At 35.6% G+C, this 24,308-nt stretch overlaps 1 protein-coding gene across 1 annotated transcript in view; it reads right to left on the reverse strand.

Annotated features, from left to right (window-relative positions):
• Positions 1–545: 545 nt before the first annotated feature.
• Positions 546–24,308, reverse strand: part of LOC115216690 (sodium-dependent noradrenaline transporter) — a 206,969-nt gene continuing 183,206 nt past the window's right edge. Inside the window, exons 10-15 of the mRNA XM_036506950.1 lie at positions 24,263–24,307; positions 23,357–23,456; positions 18,279–18,379; positions 7,250–7,429; positions 2,330–2,404; positions 546–595 (exon numbers count right to left, since the gene is read on the reverse strand). Of these exons, the coding sequence (XP_036362843.1) occupies positions 572–595; positions 2,330–2,404; positions 7,250–7,429; positions 18,279–18,379; positions 23,357–23,456; positions 24,263–24,307 (525 nt within the window). The 3' untranslated portion in view covers positions 546–571. The remainder of the gene's footprint in view (positions 596–2,329; positions 2,405–7,249; positions 7,430–18,278; positions 18,380–23,356; positions 23,457–24,262; position 24,308) is intronic.

Genomic DNA, 24,308 nt, shown 5'->3' on the forward strand with positions numbered 1-24,308 from the left:
CACTTTTTTTTAATCTCTGTAATACACATACATGCAAATTGGACAATTTTCAATGCCGTTGCATTTATATTCGTTTCTCTCTGTTAATTTTTCTTTATCTTCATTCACTATTATTAATATAGGATATTATTATTATTATTGTTATTATTATTATTATTATTATTATTATTATTATTATTATCATCATTATTGAGTGAGAGAGCGGAGTAGTAGTAGTAGTAGCAGCAGCAGCTGTAGAAGTAATAGTAGTAGTAGTAGTAGTAGTGTCATCGTCGTCGTTGTTGTCCTTGTTTCTCTTTCTTCTCTTCTAGTTAGTTTTTATATGAGTGTGTGGTAGTTTCATTTGAAACTCAACTCCACGTCTGACAGGACGTATCGTTTTGTTTTTCCCTACAGGAGTTCATATAGAAAATTGGTGATAAAAGATTGAAAAAAAAAATTATAACAAATAAAAACGAATATCTGCAACATATCGAGACATGAAAGTTGTCATCCGATGGTTATCATCGAGAATAAAATGTCTGCAGACCAATGATGTGTCAATTTTTTCGTTTTGGAACACCGTTATCTCTCAAAATGCTGTCCAATGACTGGTCTGAAAGGATAATGAAAAGAAAAAAAAAGTTAAGCGTTATCATAGATTCCAATGAAAAAGGAAATAAGGAAATGCCGTATTTGATATCATGAAAGACACACACCAATTTCAGCTGTGAATTTCGGGTAAAGGTTTTAGTGCATTGAAGTACCAACCTCAAATATAGGACATCGGATGACATTTTAAGATTTTCTTTTTGGTAAAATAGTACATCATATATATAATCAAATACGGTACTAAATAGATTCCATGTAACTGTATTGATTTTTTTTTTCTCTTGGCATAAAATTGTATTGTTTTTAGAGGATACTAATATAGTTGACTAAATCGATCTTATATTAACTATAGCAAACACATAATGAAATATCTACCATCTTCATATTTAAAAATATGTGCATATGGATTAGACTGTCACCATTTTCAGTCAAATCAACAAGAGAACTGAATAATACATACCAACAAAACATTCGTCTGATTTCCAGTATTGCCACTACCTACTGTGGTAAGCTATATCAACTTGTATTATCTGTTTAAAACTACGTGAACTGAAGCTTTGAATGCTAAGTATCTTGACTGTGGAGAGAGTACAAAACGAATGACAAAATACCAATCGCTGGTCATTCAGTATGTTGTCTAGTAATTTACTCACTCTTTTGTAACTCTCAATGTGTTATTACTATTGTTTCATTAGCCCGTCTGCGTTGAACAGAAATTGGCCAGGTAAGATTATACGAGGATGCTAGAAGGAATAAAATACCGGAATGATAGACAATGAACAAGTAGACTAATTGTAGGAAACGACTAGGATATATTTGTGCGCTTCAACAGAAGCAAAACGAAACGTCTTTTTGTTTCATATGAAATATATGTTCCCTACTCATTAATTTTATTACATTAATAGTAGTGTCGTATTTGTAGCGCATTTGTTATGATACGGTTAGTTCCGAAATCAGCCTTCTGCGTTTATGAAAAATTTCTCATTCTCGAGTTATTCCAGGTTGAACTGGTTAGCCAGCCCACATTGTGATACACACAGACAGGAAGGTGCATTAGGCTACTGAGTGTTCAGTATTTCCCAAGACAACTTATTGCTGGTGATAGCAAGCTTCACTGTCTTGATCCGTTTCCACTTCTCTAAAATAAACAGGTTGTACATCTGTAAAGATTTGTTGAAGAGTCATGAGGTCACCGTATCTCACTGACAACGATTTTTTACGATCACTTAAAGTCCTGAGATTGAATACTCTTTTTATGCCAAAGTTAGTAATGACATTTGCTTGAGAAGCTAGTTTACTAAAAAAACTTTTTAAAACCATACCTAGTTTGAAGTAAATCTAATTTCCAAAATTTGAGTGGTCCATTTAATTTTCGAATATTCATCTACAGTCAGTAAGAAAATTTTTAACTAGTGAATAAAATCCGAATTTAGTGTCATGCCAGACATAGATTATTATTAGAAAATTATTGTTTAACTTAACAATCTCAGTCTACAATCAAGAACATGAAAATGTTTCTCATCATTTAGTTTCAAATATTTAACGATCCAGATTATTTACAAATAAGTCAGAGACTGGACACCTAATTTCAAGTATCACTATATCCTATAACTAAAATTATTTTTTAGGGTGTGGAAAAAAATCAGAGTTTTAATAACATAATATATCTGAAGAAATTGTAAAATAATTTACATTATTATTTATCTTTACGTTATGCGAAGTATAATGTTATATATACCTCAAATCTTTTCACAAATTTAGTCCGTCGAATCTCGCTATGTTCCCACTCAGGTGATATACAGAGGGCGAGTTTCTGAAGATAAAAAATATAAAAATGATTAATTCATTGCCACAAGTTCACACATTATTCAGAAGTTTATTAGTTCATTGAATATATCACAAGGTTTTCTGTTAACTTATTGTATTAGTCAAGGAGGAAAAATAAAGTAGGATTTGAATTCAGAAAGTACAGGATAAAATTATATATCTTATTTAAACAACAAGAGTGACGGGCGATATGTACACTTTACAAAACCATATTCAACTACACATACTAATAACTAAGTTTACTATTAAGTCCACCTTACTAACAAAATTTAATTCTCAGGATAAAGTACAGGATAAAATTATATATTTTGAGTATATTTAATCTGGTGTTCTATCTTTTTGTAAACCCACTATCATAATAGTTGGTTCAGGAAGCGTCCACTTGATTTAATCAACTCAGGCACTCGTCAAGAAAACAGTCGGAAAAAAATGAAGGACAAAGTCGACGCTGGTGAATTTCGAACTCAAAACGTAAGAACACGAAACTGGATATTGCCACTCTATCCTTTCTGTCATCTGATGCCCTGATAATAATAATCTTATATATAATCACAATGCTAGAAAATTGTGAAGGGTTAGTCGATTAAACCAACAGCAGTACTTCACTGATACTTTATTTTATCGACTCCAGAAGGATAGAAGGCAAAGTTGACATTAAGCTCAGAAACTGATTAAAACGTACAGAACCGGATGAAATACCACAAGGTACTTCGTTCGGCACTCTAACCACCTTACAAGAATCAACCCCAGTACTAAATTGGCACATTATCATCTCAAAAAGGATGCAAAACACCATCGACCTCTGTGGTGTTTGAATTCAAGGAACTGAAAGCCTAAACGAGTAATTTTAAAGCCGTCAATCAAACGCTCTAGCGATTCTGATAATTTGACAGTTTAAATATCCTAACATTATTGTTGAGCATGCGTCAGCATCATTATGGGAACAGTTACATGTGTACGATAATCAGAGACATACTTGTCCAGGCAAACAAATTAAAACAAGCTGTTCAAGTCTTAGAAGTCAAAAACATAAAAGCCTGTCAAATCATACAATTTTATATGAAGTCCAAAAATAGCTCCGCAGCACTCAAAATCTATACACATTTAGTTTTATAGTACAATGCACATAACAGACCCCAGGCACAATCTTTTCACAGAACAATGACACAACAAAACAGAACTTATTCTGTATAACACATTAACCTCCTCTCCTATCCCACCTCCAAAATATAATATTTGGTCGCTGCAAATCTTTCTCGGTGCATTACTAATCTCAGTTTATTAATCCCGACACATTGTAACATAAAATCGACCATAAGATTTATAGGTGAGGTGAAGAGGGATTGAAATAAATAAACACAACGAAGGTCGTGAAAGTGTGTAGGCCAATGAAGTAGAAATCAGGATATGGTAGAAATCAGGATATGCTGTCCTCTTGTGAACAGAACGAAACACTATTTTCTCCATGACATGATTTGAACATCAAATTAGATGTACAGTGACCCTAGCTACTTCGTGGTTCAACTATCGCGGATTCACGACTTCGCGGAATTTTAATATATATATATATATTATATATATATATATATATATATATATATATATATATATATATATATATATATACATATATGAACACCTAAAATTTTTCATTAAATCCAAAGAAGAAGATGGAACGCAGCAAGAAACAGAAGTTGTCGACCAAACTGGCTTGACTTTGGAACGGCTGGCCAAGCTCTGCAACCTGGCTAAAGAATTGAAAGAGGGATCTCAGGAATGGGACGACGATATGGTTCGTTCTGTGCAATTTTGCAACAAGGTCGACCAAATCATGAATCCCTACAAGATGCTCTTTGAACAGAAAAAGAAGCAGCGGCAGCAACTTCCTATCACAATGTTTTTGCAGCCTCGCAAAAAAGAGTCAGTTCCTGCTGCTACTACCTACGGCTGCATCTTCGGAAGAAGTGGTAGAGGTGTCCCAGGAAAGGGCACCGCCGTCAGCTTCATCATCATCATTTCTAATGCGTGTCAAATTCATTACCATCATCATTCAAATTTTACTTCAACTTCTTTCGTGCTGAGTACAGCAACAATCTTCATTTTTAAAAAATATAAAGTGTTATTGCTTAACAGTTGTCCTTGTTATTAATAGACTATTGTAATGGGTGGGTTGTTAACAGTACAGGGAGGGTTTTAAAAGTCCAAATACACGTTAAATAAATAATGTAAATATGGTGTCCCTACTTCGCGGAAATTCAGTTATCGCGGCCAGTCTCGGAATCAATCTACCGCGATAAACTAGGGATCACTGTAATATATCCTTTCTACTATAAACGCAAGGCCCGAAATTTTGTGGGAGAGGACTAGTCGGTTTCTTTGAACCCTCGATTTCGGCGCACTTTGAACTGAGAAGGTAAAGATGGGCGAATAGCTGCTAAGAAGTTTACCCGGCGTGCTAAAGGTTCTGCCAGCTCACCGCCTTGGTTAGGTGTGATAAATAAATACTTTTCCAATGATGAATCTTGTAACAAATACTACTGAACATACATATCAGTTGCATCTCATTAAAAAAGTAACATTGCAGACAATATGCTTATCAATAAAATAGCATCAACATTAATAACATTCACATACTTTGTAAAACTATATTATGTTCGTTTTCACTGGGAGAGGTATGAGATAGATACAGGATGATATACACCATCTTTAAAACTGAGAAGGTGAAAGGACAAGCTCAAATAGTACGAGACACGGCTGCCCATAAACTGGTCACACTCGAAAGTCGAGTATCACTGTCACTACATCTACTCTTGACTCGTAACTACTTTCGCGATGCAATATACGCAGGAAGTTAGGTTCGACGTATCGTTCGATATGAAGTCACCAAGAAATCACAAAAAATCTTTTGCACAAGACAAGTTTTGTACTATAGTAGATACTGAGAAGAAAGACATAGCCCTGCAGTATATAATTAAGACCTACACTTTCTGAGTTCAAATTCTGCTAAGGTTGATAATATATAAATTGTGAGCAAGGACACAGTATTTCCCTTTGCAACCATAATATATTACCAAGTATATGAAAGGCTTGCAAGTCAATATTGCGTCATATTTTTTTGTTAGCAGTGCAAAGTTCTCACCTTTACGTTTGTCTCTATAGATTTTCTATAGAATTCAGAGCCAGCATCACAAGTTATGTTTCTTATACAAAGCATTGCAACTTGCAGTGCTGAATTCTTTAGAAAACCTATAGAGATAAACTTAAAAGTGTTATCTCTCTCTCTCTCTCTCTCTCTCTCTCTCTCTCTATATATATATATATAATATATATATATATATATATATATATATATATATCTATATATATATATATATATAATATATATATATATATATATATATGTACATATTAGATGGAAGCCACTATGTAGACACCCTTATGCTAAAAATAGATCCACTCTAATATAAGGGTGTCCACATAGTGGTTTCCCTCTAATATGTATATAATACAATTTTACTGAAGCTTCAGTTTTTTTTATATGCTAGACCACTGGTGTGAAATCGATGTTAATTAAATTAATATTTAATTTCTTACCCTCATTTTAAATATATATATATATATATATATATATTATATATATATATATATATATATATATATGTAATCCAAAGTACCAGTTAAATACATGCAGCGTAGCTGAGAAGTTTGTTTTTTGAAATTACATGATTTCAAGTCAAACCGTTTTGCATGACGTTAAGGAAAGTTTTCTTCCTATCATAGCATACTTTCATTATCATCATCATTTAACATCTATTGTCCATGCTGGCATGAGTAGCGGAAAATCCAGCTGCTACACATGCGCCAATGAAAATCATTTTACATATTTCTGTCCAGAGGGTTTGAAAGGGGGAAATCCACAGTAACAAACCACAGAAGCTGTTGCTCCTAAGGAGGCTTCGGTCGCCACTCTGGAAACTTTGAAGTGAACCGCTTTGTCTTGATTTTCAGGAACCAGCCAAGAAATTATCCCTCCTCTCCTCCCCAGTCACATTCGGTTGTTGACGCACTGGTAAGAAGTTTTACCAGTTTCTGAGGGCGATGCGAGTTTTTCGACGATTCTCAGAGTTTCAGCCAGTGGTGCTGTTGAAACAGGAACATTCGGAGCCTGTTGATAACGATGGTACTGTCTGCCTCTCAGTCTGTCTGTCTGTCTGTCTGTCTCTCTCTAGTTTTTCTGGGAAACAAACTCTCGACTTGCTTTTACTGTTACACATATAGAATTACCTTTGCTTTCGTACCCCCTACGAAGCAAAGCTCCAGAAAAGTTCAGTCTAAAGCCATTAGAACTTGTATGTCTATACTGAACTTTCAAGACTACATATATATTTTTTTTGTCATCTCTTCAGTTACTGTCACCCAGAATGGAATACAATGGTGACAATGAGCTCAGTAAAAATTTAATTAAAACAAGTAAAAAAAAAAAATGTGGAGGCACATGGCCTAGTGGTTAGAGCAGCGGACTCACGGTCGAGGGATCGCGGATTCGAATCTCAAACCGGACGATGTGTGTGTTTATGATCGAAACACCTAAACTCCACGCGGCTCCGGCAGAAGGTAATGGCGAACTTCTGCTGACTCTTTCGTCACAGCGTTCTCTCATTCTTTCCTCCTGCATCTTGCGACGGACCGGCGTCCCGTCTAGGTGGGGAACCTATATGCCAAGGAAACCGGGAAACCGGCCCTATGAACCAGGCGTGGCTCGAGAAGGAACAATCAAAACAACAAGTAAAAAACAAAGAAAAATACCATAAGAAATAGAAATGATACTCACCTCTTTAAATGTCCCTTCATATTTGGTCATTTGATAAATTGCCATAGCTGGGATGAATGCCATCGATGCTCCTGCGATTAGCCAACCGATAACATTAGCATGGAGAGGGTAGATGTAATGGTATTGGGAGCTTATATATTCCAACGGTTCGTAGGTTACCACACTCGATATGACAATGATCTGTTAAAAGATAAAATAATACATACATGTTTATACACACTCATACACATACACATATGCGCACACAAACGCGCGTCGCGTATTCTAGGGTGCTTGCAGAGCTTGTTTTTTGGGGTTTGGCAATGCTTGATGAAGTACTTAAGTTTAAAAAGTGAAAATGGGCCAGAAACAGTAGAGAAAAGTCGTCAATGGTTTATACTCCATAGTGAACGAGGGGCTTAAGTAAGTGCGTTGTATGTATGTGTATGTGTATATGTGTGTGTATGTATGTGTGTATGTGTATATGTGCATTTATGTATGTATGTATGTATGTATGTATGTATGTATGTATGTATGTATACCAGAGTTAGGAGGATACCTTGTAGTATTAATGTCAAGTAAATTACCTCCCTTTTATGTCTATGCCCCGTTTGCATTATCGTATTTTACCAGAACGATGAAGTAAATAGCAAGTTAAAAGTATTGTTGTCAAATGCAATCGCCCCACCATGGCAGCAGCACAGTGACCGAAACCAGTAACACAAGAACAGAAGGAAAATAATTAAAGTTGAGGGCTTTTAACTATACTAAACATTCCTGAGATAAATGGACAGTACTTGTAAGAACTGAAATATGTCTATGGAAACAATAACTTAGGAATATTATGAACTTGATTTCGTATTATTTCTATTGTCAAGTTATGATTTTTTGAGCACTATCAAAACGCCCGTAGATATTTACGTTTTATATTTGTAAATCTAAAAGTTCAAACGATAAATACTAAACAGAATAATAATGCTGATACAAAACTTATTCGGTTTTTACTTTGTTTTATTCAGACTCTATAAATATAAACTATATTCCATATATAAAGAAACCAATGTTCTCACGACGCGTGACTTGCAAAAGTGTGAATATGAGTATACAAATATGTTGTGGATCTGCAAATTTTATGCGACTACGCAAGAATGATCAAAGTAACTTTTTAGATTTTATCGTTTGTTCGAGTTTTTCAAGTTGTATATATATAGAAGCTGTATTATATCAACAATTAAATCTGCAACAATTATGAAAAAAAAAAAACAACTTAGTGATACTGCATGTGCATAGAAGCACAGAAAATGAGGTATGAATTGAAGCTAAAAATAGTACTACCCGAGGAATATGCAAAGAAAACAGTAACAATAAAAGAAACAATATTTTATGTATGTCAAGGCTGCAAGTTGGCAGAAATGTTAGCACGCCGAGTGAAATGTTTAGCCGTATTTCGTCTTTCTTTACGTTCTGAGTTCAAATTCCGCTGTGGTCGACTTTGCCTTTCATCCTTTCGGGATCGATAAATTAAGTACCAGTTGCGTACTGAGGTCGAACTAATCGACTGGCCCCTTCCCCAAAATTTCGGGCCTTATACCTAGAGTAGATAAGAATATTTTATTTATGTCCAAACGCTAAACCACGGGAGGACTTCGGGTTTAAGCAGTATTCTAACTTGAGATTAGTCAATAAAGTATTCTGGTAGACCAGATATAGTGCGTCCATCCTCAAATGGATTAAGGAGAAAATATCAACGCCGGATTGAAGGACGAGAAAGTTGATGACGCTGCATGCGGCGCTACACTCTAAAGCGAACATAAACAGACTGTATATGAAGAGAAAGAATGGTGAATGAGGACTAATTGGTATAGATCATTGTATAAGGAGTGAAATGAGAACGCTTGCCGAGTATTTGATAAATAGTGATGAAGACCTGCTGCAATATGCTGTGAAAGATATGGGTGTAAATGCAGATGAAATGATGGACAAGGAAGAGTTTAACGAAAGAGCTGAGGAGAAGAGAAAAGAAGACCTTCTTGAAATGAGAATGGATGGACAGTTTGAAAGGAATACACAGGACGTTACGGATAATACAGCATCGTGGGTATGACTTGAGCGAGGTGATTTGAAGCGTACTACAGAAAGCTCGATCATTGCTGCCCGAGACCAGGCTCTCGCTACCAATTCAGTGAAGTATAACATCTATAAAACTTCTGGCACCCAGAAATGCAGAATCTGTGGAAGGAGTGTGGAAATGTGACCACTTGGATGTGAGAGCTTTGCAAAAAAAGAATACAAACACCGCCACGATAAAGTATGGGTGTATCTTCATTGGCTCTTATGCTGTAAATACCCATGTGAAGTAACAGAGAAGTGTATGAGCATGTACCATGTAAAGTTAAGCAGGAGGATGGAAAAGTGACGATTCTCTGAGACTAAGATTTTCAGACGGATCGTGTAATCGAAAACTGTAGGCCGGATATTGTCATATTGAATAAGAAAAACAAATACTGTCAGATCATTGCTGTAGCCAGACCAAATGACATGGATGTTGTTAGTAAAGAGGTTGAAAAAATCACCAAGTACTCCGAATTGAAAGTGGAAATGGCAAGACTGCATGGAATGCGAAAGGGTAATGTAAAAGTGATACCAATGGTGATCGGAGCGTTGGGCTCAATTCCATTGAAACTTCAAGACTTCTTAAAGCAACTGGAAATCCCATGCAAGATTGATGTCTTGCAAAAAGTAACCTTATTGGGCACAGCGCACACCCTAAGGAAAATATTTTCTGTCTGAAGTCCTTGTTGTGACTTGACAGATAACTAAAGACTCCTGTGCATTTCTACCTACACTGTGTTACAAATGAATGATGATGATGATGATGATGATGATGATGATAATAATAATAATAATAATAATAATAATAATAATAATAATAATAATAATAATAATAATAACAGCAGCAGCAACACCAACAATGCGATAAAGGAACGCAAAGAAAAGACCGATTTCTATGAGTATGAGCAAGCATAGAAATATTAACTACAATCCAGCTAAAAGGAAGCTTTATATGAAAGTAAAACATACCAGTGCTTAAACATTTAGATATAGCTAAAACTAACCCTACTGAGGTACCGCCCACATCCCACGTAATACTTATTTTCACAACTCAGGTGGAATATTTTTCTATAACTAATGTAACACATGCTCTATACAATCTTCAAACAATAATACCTATCGTTATGATACAATCCGCACCCAACGAAAAACTTCTACACAATTGCTATATACCCATAATACAACATAACTCGCACATCACGTACTTATATATATATATATATTACACAACATAATCTGTACAACAAAACACCAAAATAACTCCAGAAACAGAAAAACAAACCGGTCGACAATGCACAACAATGTTAAACATATTGAAACCCCAATTCTACTCATGTGAAATAAAAATTATCATGAAACTATTGGTATAATAATAATAATAATAATAATAATAATAATAATAATAATAATAATAATTGGAAGCAATGCCAACATTATGGAATAACAACAGAAAAAAGATGGTATAGGCACACACCAGAAAAGGTCACAGAAAACGAGAAGGCAACCATACTCTGGGATATGCCGATACACACAGATAGAGAAATTAAGGCCAACAGACCAGATATAGTTGTCAGAGATCATGAAGAAAAAAAATGCTTTCTAATTGATGTATCAATACCAGCGGATGACAACGTGTCTCTAAAAGAAATGGAGAAACTCTCAAAATATAAAGACCTGGAAATAGAGGTAACCAGAATGTGGAATCTAAAAACAGAAACAATTCCTATCATAGTAGGTGCATTAGGCATGATAAAAAAATATTCAGACAAATACATAACAAAAACACCAGGACTTACAAACACATATAACATACAGAAAATTGCACTACTAGGCACTGCACACATCCTACGCAGAACACTTTCCATACAATAACCATCAGAGCATCACAACAAATCACAGCACATATCCAAAGCACACAGAGCTGTGCTCGGTAGTGAAGTGAAAGCACGCTATAAAAATAAAACTACTGAATAATAATAATAATAATAATAATAATAATAATAATAATAATAATAATAATATAATAATAATAATAAATGCCCTGATGCAGTATCAGACAGTGGCTCTTATGCCTCCTGATCTTAACAGATTGGATGTGTTATCATGTACATTGTTTTGTCTTGATATAAAAGATGGGCTACAGCAAATATTCTGCTGAATAGCACAGATTTGCTTGTCAGTTGTTTGACCGTAACCAGTTGAGCATGTCCCTTAGTGGCTGACGATATGTGCATTTCTGATCACGAGCAGAAGTAGTGGGGGAGCATCATAGCCACGTGTTGAAAAGAATTCTTGTGAAGTTTGAATAATTCACCTCTGGAAACATGGGTGTTTATTTCAACATCCTTAAACAACCCTTATTCAGGGACGTTTTGAGCGGGATGGGCTACTCGACCGGAAGAAAATTCTAACTGGGCACCACCTGCAAGGTCATGCGCTGTTTATCTTGATATGAGATCACCATGTCGCGCACATATGGTTGTGATGCATGTGCCTGGTGTACCCTTATCAGACGGGTAGTCATGATGGGTGTACTGGGCTTCGTATATTTTACCCCAGTGTCACTTTGATGGCATGCACTGCTCTCTCACTCAATAACAATAATAATAATAATAATAATAATAATGATGATAATAATAATAATAATAATAATAATAATAATAATAATAATAATAATAATAATAATTTTTGGCATAAGAGTAGCTCGGGGGAGGTGGGGATGAATCTATTACATCGCAATAGATTAGCTAACTTAAGAAGACTTTCTCAAAATATAAAACAGGCAGAGAAATAGAACACTTAAAAGAAAGAGGAAATGATAAATACAGAAAACGAACGAAGTATAAACGCAACAAAGACGCAAACAACCATGATCCATACAGTAAATGCAAAACCAAGGAAAAGTAGGAGGATAAAAAAAAAGATTTGATAATAGAACATTCTAAATGTGAAAATTATGAAAATGATTATAGTCTTTACATGAAAATAAACAGCTAAAATCGATATAATGTATTGCTACGGGCGTAAGAAATACCCTTCAGACACACACCGAAGGATAACGTTTATTTATAAAATACACCAACAGTAGAAAACCCAGGTCAAACCATAGTAAAACTAATAGCAACAAACACAAACTAAAACAGACCAAATATTTTGTTGTGTTCGGAGGGTCATTTTGTATTAAACATACGCACTAGTTCTATTTCACTTCTCTTATTATTAATAATGAAACAGTTAGTCATTTAACCATTTAACTAATCGATTGCTTGGTTTATTACTCGCTCAGTCAATCAAACAATCAGCTAGGTTCGTCGGTATTCTTTCGAAGGAAAGCTGAAGCATAGGGACATGTTATTGATGAGGTCGTGAATGGTGACGAAAGACTGATGAACCTAGTTGATTGACCGAACAATTAATCATATAATCGATAAGTTAATTGGTTAAATGATTAACTAGTTGAGTAATAATATTTTCTACTCTAAGCACAAGGCCCGAGGCTTTGGGGGAGGGGGCCAGTCGATTAGATCGACCCCAATACGCAACTGGTACTTAATTTATGGACCCCGAAAGGATGAAAAGCGAAGTCGACCTCGGCGGAATTTGAACTCAGAACATAAAGACAGGCAAAATACTGCTAACTAGTTGAGTTATAATAACAAAAGAAATGAAACAGGACCAATGTGTCTGTTTATTATTGGCCTAATGACCTTCCTGAGATACAGCAAAATATGTTTCAATACACGAGTTCACATCAAGAACCTTGCAAGCCAAGTACAAAAAACAAAGTAAATCAATATATCCAGAAACAACAGTGGCTAGAAAGACAAAAGGGTATTCCCTGAGATCATCTCATGTGGGAATATAAAATTACAAGCAAGTATCGTGGTAAACAAGCATGCAGGAAGAGATGGGAAATGAAAGGAAAAAATATCTCAGTCGTTGAAAAGAAAAAACAAAAGTGGAGAGACAGTTGCTACGGAAATATAAATAGGAAAAAGAATAAAAATCAAGATGCAGCCGAAAGGAAAGAACACTTGAAACGAAAGATCTTGCTAAACAACGATAAATCCGTCGATATGAAAAACGACAGCGAATATTCGAACACAACAAACACTTCGACTTCAAAACAATTTTTAGGAATAAATAGGTTAAAAATATATCAGTAATCAATGCATCACCAAGAAAAAGTGATGTATAAATATAGAATTTAGAGAAATTTTACGAGAGAAAAAGTGTTCAAAACAACGAACAGCTGTGGGAGACCGTAACAGCCAAAGAATTTCAATCCAGACGCCACTAAAAAACGAACAACTTAAGGCATCTGGAAGTGATATAATCCAATACTTCTACTTGATTTGTTTAATAGACATGCTGAAATGATGGTAAACATATTTAACAACGTATTGACGTAAGTAGAAAAGCAAGTGAATGGCATACAAAGAGAAAACAATCAATTAACAATTAGTGAAAGACAGTAGAAAGAGAAAGTATGTTTAAATATTGGCACTAGGCCAGCAAGTTTAGGGGAGGATGTGAGTCAATTACATCGACCACAGTGCTCAACTGCTACTTATTTTATCGACTCCGAATGAAGAAAAGGCGGAATTTGAACTCAGAACGGGAAGCCGGACAAAATGCTGCTAGACATTTTGCCCGGCTTGTTAACGATTCTTTTTTACTCCAGGCATAAGGCCCGAAATTTTGGGGGAGAGGGCCAGTCGATTAGATCGACACCAATACGCAACTGGTATTTAATTTGCCGACACCGAAAGGATGAAAAGCAAAGTCGACCTCGGCGGAGTTTGAACTCAGAACATAACGGCATTTTGCCCGGCGTGCTAACGATTCTGCCAGCTCGCCGCCTTAAGTAGAGTTTAAATATTAAATAGACTTACAACAAGAAAGATGTTGTCGTGTTGCCAACATGTCAATATGAGAAACAAAACTATAGAACCAATAATAAACGGATGCAGTAAGTATATCATAAATCCAAAAATACCAACATAAGAGGAAGATCTAAAGACAAATCACATTCCTATGAGAATAGGAATATCCCAAGGGTATATCTGCTCTCCCCTCTTATTCATGTTATACTTTACTGAACTTGAATGCAAATGTTTTGGGAGAACAGTCAATCATCTTTTATATATAGACAATTTCAAGTTGAATGCTGTCGATAATAAACGACTTGAAATCCTGCTGTAGATGGGAGACCCTCTTCGGTCATGAGTGAACATGGGATTGCAACTAGAAAGTAACCCTTCGAGGTAGAAGTCCGGGCAAGGTTGTTTATGGAAGGCCAGCAGTCGCCCATGCATACCAGCCTCCCCTCTTCACACCACTGATGTTATCCAAGAGAAAGGCAAAGGCCGATACAGCTTGGCACCAGTGATGTCGCAACTCATTTCTACAGCTGAGTTAACTGGAGCAACGTGAAATAAAGTGTCTTGCTCCAGAGCACAACACGCAGCACGGACCGGGTATCGAACTCACAACCTCACGATCGTAAGTTCGACACTCTAACCACTGAGCCATGCACCTTCACGAGCTGTAGATAGTTTACTAATTAATAGTGGAATGGATTGAAATTCGATTCGTGTAAGAATATGGTCCATAACAGCCTTGAAGAGAGGAAAATAAATTAAAAACGCTAATAACATGTGAGATAAATTATCGCAGAAGAGAATTAAACCAATTACAGATTTATCAACAGTTAGGAATTAATTATCTGAACAAGTAATTGAAAGAAAAACGGTTTAGATGCATTAGGTTAATCCTTGAATCAGAGCTAAATGCAGAATTAAGATAATAGGCATCAATTTTCAAGCTCCAATACCTATTTCTTTACTACCCACAAGGAGCTAAACACAGAGAGGACAAAAAAGGACAGACAAACAGATTAAGTCGATTATATCGGCCCCAATCCGTAACTGGTACTTAATTTATCGACCCCGAAAGGATGAAAGGCAAAGTCGACCTCGGCGGAATTTGAACTCAGAACGTAGCGGCAGATGAAATACCGCAAAGCATTTCGCCCGGCGTGCTAACGTACCTACCAGCTCGCCGCCTTTCTCAAGCTCCAGTACCATCTATGAAAATATTCGTTGTTGGTGGTGTCACGATAGATGTAACTCAGACTTTATTGGAATTAAGTTTGTGACCTAAAGGTCACAATTGAAAAAAAAAAAACTTCTATAGATTAAAATGCAAATATTTATTATGAAAATATTCGCTTTAAAATATCTAATCACACTACCAATATAAATAAACTTCTGAACTGAAAGGAATGTATCAAGTTACGAGAAAATAACTTTTGAATAGTTATAACCAGGATTTATTATTGATTTGTTGAAACGCTATGATTGAAATTGATAATTGTTCATGCACCGATTCCATCAGCAATGCATAGGATTGAAACTGCAATTTTCTAGAGAATTTTAATAAAATCTAGTCATAAAATGAAAAGCGAAAAATTAATAATTGTAGGAAAATCGTTGGTGAATATATGTATTCTTCTGAAGTGGCTGTGTGGTAAGTAGCTTGGTTCCGGGTCCAGTCCCACTGCGTGGAACTTTGGGCAAGTGTCTTTAACTATAGCCTCGGGCCGACCAAAGCCTTGTGAGTGGATTTGGTAGACGGGAACTGAAAGAAGCCCGTCGTATATATGTATACATATATATATATATATATATATATATATATATTATATATATATATATATATATGTGTGTGTGTGTGTGTGTGTGTTTGTGTGTGTGTGTTTGTCCCCCCAACATCGCTTGAAACCGATGCTGGTGTGTTTACGTCCCCATAACTTAGCGGTTTGGCAAAAGAGACCGATAGAATAAGTACTAGGCTTCCAAAGAATAAGTACTGGGGTCGATTTGCTCGACTAAAGGCGGTGCTCCAGCTTGGTCGCAGTCAAATGGCTGAAACAAGTAAAAGAGTAACATATTTTGAAGTGAAGATTTTGATATTTAAAGTATTCAGGTATTTAACTTATATAATCCTTTCTACTATAGGCACAAGGCCTGAAATTGGGGGTGGGGGATGGTCGATTACATCGACTCTAATACTCGACTGATACTTTTTTTCTTGACCCCCGAAAGGATGAAAGGCGAAATCGATCTCGGCAGAATTTGAACTCAGAGCGTAGCGGCGGATGACATGCTGCTAAGTATTTCACCTGGCGTGCTAACGATTCTGTCTGCTCGCCGCTTTAATATTTAACTTATATAACGAGAAGGAGACTGTTCACTGGGGTATGCCAAGTACATATTATTAGTCCATACTGTTAGTTCCTACGTGCCTTTCACCGTCGTGGTTGTTTGGATCCCTGCATTAGATACTCTAAGTGCGTTTAGATGCTTAACCACAACGGGTTGTCAGGAAGCACTTTACTGCATTATATTACAGAGAATATTTAGAGCTAGGTAGATAGCGAGGCATTTTATAAGTATTTTGAGAAAGAAGTAAAGAAAAGCAACTGGCAAAGAAAAGAAGATGACTATATGCCTTCTTGTATGAATCTATACTTTTGTACATCAAAAAGGTGTGTTTAGGATTAGTTCTTTTGAAATACACAAAATGTCCTTCCGAACCTATCCTTTGTGAGAACATAACCTACTCATATTTATGTATATCTTTATCTTTTATCTTTTACTTGAAAAATCTCAGTTGAACTAAAAAAGGTCCCAGTACTTATGTTTTTTTTTTAAAGCTTGTACTCATTCTGTCGATTTATTTTGCCGAACCACTAAGCTATGGGCATGTAAACACATCAGTATCGGTAGTCAAGCGGTTGTTGGGAAAAAATACCGACACAAAGACACATATGCATGTAGATATATATACGACGGGCTTCTTTCAGTTTCCGTCTACCAAATCCACTCGCAAGTCTTTGCTCGGCCCGCGGTTATTGCAGAAGACACTTATCCAAGATGCCACACAGTGAGACAAAACTCGGAACCATGTAGTTGGGAAGAAAACTTCTCACCGCATGTTTGTATTCGTTTTCCAATCTCTTGGTTTCAATCAATGTTAACTGACCCCGCTCCACTTTTTGTAACCTCTTACTTCCCTGTTCCGCTCTCGTCTGCTCTCGTTGATCACTATATATAAGCTTTCTCTGTTTCTTGGTATATTTATTTTTTTAGTTATCCCTTCTATTTATGATATTTTTACATTTTGTCATCCCTTTTATGATTGTATAAGATTTTCATTCCTTTTTTTCTTTCTCATCTTGTTTATTGTTTCTCTTTTTTTCTCTTTCTTTATTTTCTGATTCTCTGTATTCTTTTGTATTTTCTTTCTCCTTTTGCCCCTCCCTTTCTCTTATTTCTTTGTCTCTTTTATGTTTCTCAGCCAATTGATTTCTTTCTACTTCCTTCTGAAAATATTTATAGAATGCCTGACCATCTTACCCAACTCTAGACATTAGTTCTCTGTAACATAATGTGATAAAGTGTCCTTCTGATGATCTAATGTGTGCATCCAATTACACTTAGGGCATCCAATACGGAATTTCAAACAACTAAAATAGTGAAGCATACGTATGAGCGAATAATATAAACTTACATTTATCGTAATTTCTCATACATCTGTTCTTTATATCATAACTAGTAATATTACCGAATATTGTAGTTGCTTAACCACCATATTGGATGCAGACTGGATAATGATACGTTGAGGTTTAAACTTAATAGTAGCAGTCGTTCATATATTTGTGTTCACAAGATACATGTAAATGCATATGCACGTCACATATTACATAGATTACTTTCAATATATTAGAAAAGCGCAAAAACACAAAACCTTTTGAAGCCATTGCAGATAGTCAAGGCAAGCGGAGCTACTCCTAATTGTGCAAAAAAAGCGCACTATTAAAATAAGATTTCTGTAAAGAAAGAAACAACAACCCAAAAGGTAATAACAATACCATTAGAAGAACTGGAGTAACGAACTTCCAGCAAATTCTCCAGTAGAAACCAGGACGGAAACCAAGCATCGTTTCGATATCATCACATAGTTGTCTGACACCTGTAAAGGAAGAATCGGAAGAATAATTAATCAACAGAGGACAATAAACTAAGCGATGATAATGGTATGCAGACTGCAATATATATTGTAGATGAAAGAAAAATGACATAGATCTTTAGATGCCTTGCAAACAACTTGCACACGCAAGTGCTACCAGTCAAAAACTCTGCATACCGGAAGCCAGCAAGTGTTTGGGGTCATCAGGAGAGAATGCGCGCCGTTTCGGAGCCAACCTCTCGACGGCATCAATGTGCACCGGCTCCCTTCACTGATATGAGGCCCCGCTTGCTAGATCAACTGGTTATTTAATAAAGCTCGCTATTTCTCTAGCCATTGCTCATCGTCTCTTTTTAATCAAATCCAGTGGCTAGCCTTCTCCACTGTAGATTGGATATCGATCATGGTGGTATTGACTTTACGATGAGTTAGGCCTAACGATAACAACAGTCGTCTCACTCTGTGTCCAACGAACCCTCTACATCCGACTTCGATTGGAAAATGTTTTGCTTTCCAGCCTGCGTCTTCACATTCCTCAAAGAGGTTTACATAACGGCCAATCTTTCGAGTCCGAGCGGCGTCCATATTGTCTTCATGAGGAACCGTTAACTCGACTAGATTTACAACTTTCCTTCTTTCACACCGCATCAAAATGCTATGGAGACAGCAATATATATTGTAAATGAAAGAAAAACGTCATAGATCTTAATAAATTACATAGATCTTACATAGATTCATTACAAATGAAAAGCGAAAAATTCTTAAAGATCTATTTAAGATCTTTAAGGATGCACTTTTAAAATGCAATAAAACGAACCCAACCCGATCTTCGCATTTATACTTCAAATCTTTCTTTCTTTCTCTTTTGTTTTTCTTTAAATGCTTAACTGGCAAATTTGATGTATATCCTATTTAATCAGTTTCTAGACATATTTCCAATGAATTGATTATCTTCATACATTTGTGTGTATACATGTGTGTGTATGTGTGTGTGTGTGATATGGAAAGCAATTGTGTTCTAGCTTTATTTTTCAAATCAATTTTTCCCCCATATTTTCTGGCAAGTTCCTTGTAGTTTATTGGAACAATAAAGCTTCCATAGCCATATTCACGTTTCTAGTTCTTTATAGTTTAAGCTCATGGATGAATAGAAGTGGTGTGTACCGCTGCCGGTTCATTATAAACGGAACCAATGTGATTGGTGCAGACATTACTGCCAAAATTTGAATTTCTTGGCACCTGACTTACATATATATATATATATATATGAGCTGTATATTTTTGTTTGTAACATGTATGTTATGTGTTATCATCACAGTTACCTATGTGTAAAGATAATTGATTAACAAACGATAATATATCTGTTCTGCCAGTCACACAAGGGACAAAATAGTTTATATTATTTATAAGATATCTGAAGCAATGTTACATAGACGTACAATAAATCTATATTTTATACAATATTTATGTAGATTTACAAGAAATGCATGAGTACACTATGTTTTAAACTCTAAACTCAGTTCAGATGCCCATTTATGGCCTATTTTGGTGGTGAATTTTGAATTTCGTAGATATGTGTTTTCAATACAACATAATTACCATCATCCATCGCTGCCTAGCACAAAATGAATGCAGCAACAATGTGCTCCTATCATCATCTCATTCTGTGGATGTGGCCGAAAAGGTCTTAAAACGTTAGAACAGTGGTTCCCAAACTTTTTAGAGTCGCGACCCACTATTTATCACACCAGTTTATGACGACCCACTTAACTCGATAGACTATCTCGATAGACAGCAGTTAATCAAAGCTAATGCGTAATTTTATAACTTTTTGCGACCCACTAAGATTCCGTTTGCGACCCATCTGTGGGTTGCGACTCATAGTTTGGGAACCACTACGTTAGAGGACTTGGGAACGTTAATGTTCTAATCTAAAAATAGAGGAATTATAAGGAAATATGAAAATATTTAACAAAATATCTTTAATACTGTGCCTTCTTGCTTTTAGACAACACGGACACACAGTCTGAACTGAGCCAAAGAGCAAGCCTCTTCATGAGCACTCGACCTGATTGAAATAGTTACCAAATTTCCTTCATTCTGGTTGTGCGCACCCGAGATCACATTCGATAATACACACGGGGGTACATGGCCAGAAAAAAAAGACGGTATAGAGAGGGAATTAATATTGGATGAGAACTGTCCTATGGCTAAACAATAACTACACAAACAACAACAGCTTTAATTCTATCCAAACTTTAGTACTTTAGTTACCCTGTGAGTTTGTCCTTATTTAAGGGTTATAAAGTTTTGAAATACCAAAGAGAGTAATTTCAATCTTGTAACACCTTCACTAGTAGCGTCTGATCATAGTCTATATCTCTTTAACTGAAATCATTAATTTTTGTCTAATAATAAAGACAATCAATTGTGTCTGTCATGTAAATTACACGTAGGTATACTGCTGCACTCAGCCATAATAAATTCACTTGAACCAACTGGTCTATATAATAACAAATGATGGTCTATACTTGTATATACAATAATGTTAGAGTGTGGCGTGTGATCTGCCCTTCAGCGTCAGAGCTACACAACTCTCAGTTATAGTGAAAAAACAAAAGCTACACTAATATTGAAACAATAATTTGTATCACAAATTTTAATGTTGCGTTTATTTAATATCTATGTAATTTTCTTTTATCATATTACTGTTTTCATAAACGCAAACATTTAATGTGGCCTATCTTGCTTAATATATCGACAGGTAACTGTTTTATCATTATCATCATCATCATCATCATCATCATTATTATTATTATTATTATTATTTTATGTTTGACTTTTGCTTTGCATTTGTACAAGTTGGCTCCAAGTCTCACCCAGAGACCTCAAGAGACAACAAGTTGGAAGTTCATGTTGGTGTTATGCCTAGGGTGGCATATATTTGGTTTTGTACACAGTGTTGTTGTAGAGAATGTTTAAGAAACCATAAGAAAATTATGTTTGTTTTAAAACTTGAGATTACATAGAAAGTATTTTGCGTAGGATATGAGCAGTTCCCATGAGCACTATCTTTTGAATTTCTGCCATTTTGGGGTTTTCTAGTATCTGAGCTAGGTAGCAATCAGCCCCTTTTGCTATCATTCCCAGGGCACCTATGACAACAGGTATTGTTTTAGTTTTCAGATTCCACATTTTGCTCATTTCTATTTCAAGATCTTTATATTTGCTCAGTTTTGGTAGGTCTTGACAGATACGTTTATATCGATTGGGACAGTCATATCAATGAGGAGGCATGATTCTTTTCTGAAGTCTTTCAAAATGATGTCTGGCCTATTCGCATCTATCTTTCTGTCAGTTTGAATGGTGAAGTTCTAGAGGAGTGAGATGTGATCATTTTCAAGCACCAGTTTCTATCATGGGGCAAGTCCAGGCCTTTGCAAATTACCCAGTGAATATATTGTGCAGCTCTATCATGCCTGTTGAGATATTATTATTATTATATTATTATTATTATTTTATGTTTGACTTTTGCTTTGCATTTGTACAAGTTGGCTCCAAGTCTCACCCAGAGACCTCAAGAGACAACAAGTTGGAAGTTCATGTTGGTGTTATGCCTAGGGTGGCATATATTTGGTTTTGTACACAGTGTTGTTGTAGAGAATGTTTAAGAAACCATAAGAAAATTATGTTTGTTTTAAAACTTGAGATTACATAGAAAGTATTTTGCGTAGGATATGAGCAGTTCCCATGAGCACTATCTTTTGAATTTCTGCCATTTTGGGGTTTTCTAGTATCTGAGCTAGGTAGCAATCAGCCCCTTTTGCTATCATTCCCAGGGCACCTATGACAACAGGTATTGTTTTAGTTTTCAGATTCCACATTTTGCTCATTTCTATTTCAAGATCTTTATATTTGCTCAGTTTTGGTAGGTCTTGACAGATACGTTTATATCGATTGGGACAGTCATATCAATGAGGAGGCATGATTCTTTTCTGAAGTCTTTCAAAATGATGTCTGGCCTATTCGCATCTATCTTTCTGTCAGTTTGAATGGTGAAGTTCTAGAGGAGTGAGATGTGATCATTTTCAAGCACCAGTTTCTATCATGGGGCAAGTCCAGGCCTTTGCAAATTACCCAGTGAATATATTGTGCAGCTCTATCATGCCTGTTGAGATATTATTATTATTATATTATTATTATTATTTTATGTTTGACTTTTGCTTTGCATTTGTACAAGTTGGCTCCAAGTCTCACCCAGAGACCTCAAGAGACAACAAGTTGGAAGTTCATGTTGGTGTTATGCCTAGGGTGGCATATATTTGGTTTTGTACACAGTGTTGTTGTAGAGAATGTTTAAGAAACCATAAGAAAATTATGTTTGTTTTAAAACTTGAGATTACATAGAAAGTATTTTGCGTAGGATATGAGCAGTTCCCATGAGCACTATCTTTTGAATTTCTGCCATTTTGGGGTTTTCTAGTATCTGAGCTAGGTAGCAATCAGCCCCTTTTGCTATCATTCCCAGGGCACCTATGACAACAGGTATTGTTTTAGTTTTCAGATTCCACATTTTGCTCATTTCTATTTCAAGATCTTTATATTGCTCAGTTTTGGTAGGTCTTGACAGATACGTTTATATCGATTGGGACAGTCATATCAATGAGGAGCATGATTCTTTTCTGAAGTCTTTCAAAATGATGTCTGGCCTATTCGCATCTATCTTCTGTCAGTTTGAATGGTGAAGTTCTAGAGGAGTGAGATGTGATCATTTTCAAGCACCAGTTTCTATCATGGGGCAAGTCCAGGCCTTTGCAAATTACCCAGTGAATATATTGTGCAGCTCTATCATGCCTGTTGAGATATTATTATTATTATTATTATTATTATTATTATATATTTTATTGTCATCCTGGCTAGATTTGTAATGTTGTTACTATCTTGAAAGAGAAAAATCATGGTAGCTTTTTTGAAACTTACCGTAAAGCCAGCTGACGCCAATGGCCTGGAAAAGCACAGCCACTAAAATTGATGTACCCGCAGCAAATGTGTCGAGAATTTTGAAGACGTACATTCCACCCTAAAGTTTTTGAAAAGAAAGGGTATATATATATATATATATATATATATATATATATATATATTATATATATATATATACACACATACATATGTGTTGTATAGAGGTTGACATTGGCAACATAAAGATATGAGTCTGATGACTTATTGGTATCTAGTAAATCTATAACAAGTCGCCCAGGTAGAGTCCATCCAACATTGAAGATTCAATGGAAGTTAAAAATCCTCTCTATATATAGATTACCTGTATCTCGACAGAACTTACTTATAGCTTGGTGAATTAATTCTCTTGACTATTAAATAAAATATATTCAGCTACAATATTGAAACGATTTATTCTGTCGTTTATGATTTATATATATTATTTATACAATACTTGAAACAATGTTATGAAGTGCTATAAGATATTCTTTTCTTCTCTAGGCACAAGGCCCGAAATTTTTTGGGAGGAGGCCATTCGATTAGATCGACCCCAGTAGGCAATTGGTACTTAATTTATCGACTCTGAAAGGATGAAAGGTAAAGTCGACCTCGGCGGAATTTGAACTCAGAATGTAAGTAAAGACAGACGAAATACCGCTAAGTATTTCGCTCTGCATGCTAACGTTTCTGCTGGCTCGCCGCCTTGAAGTGCTATAAGATATTGCCTAAACATATTCAATATTATATAACTTTACGGAGAGTGCTTGAGTTTAGATTCTTGTTTGTCGTAATTGTACTTCACTAATACCATAAATAAACTTTTGACTATACGTTTGCAGAAATTCAACGACTAGTGAAAGGGAACAGATTTAAAATTATACTTACTGTTGTCACACAAGGTAATGAGAAAAGATAAGCTGATCCTACAACG

Source organism: Octopus sinensis, linkage group LG10 (assembly GCF_006345805.1).
Source record: "Octopus sinensis linkage group LG10, ASM634580v1, whole genome shotgun sequence".
In the NCBI taxonomy this organism is placed as follows: Eukaryota; Metazoa; Mollusca; class Cephalopoda; order Octopoda; family Octopodidae; genus Octopus; species Octopus sinensis.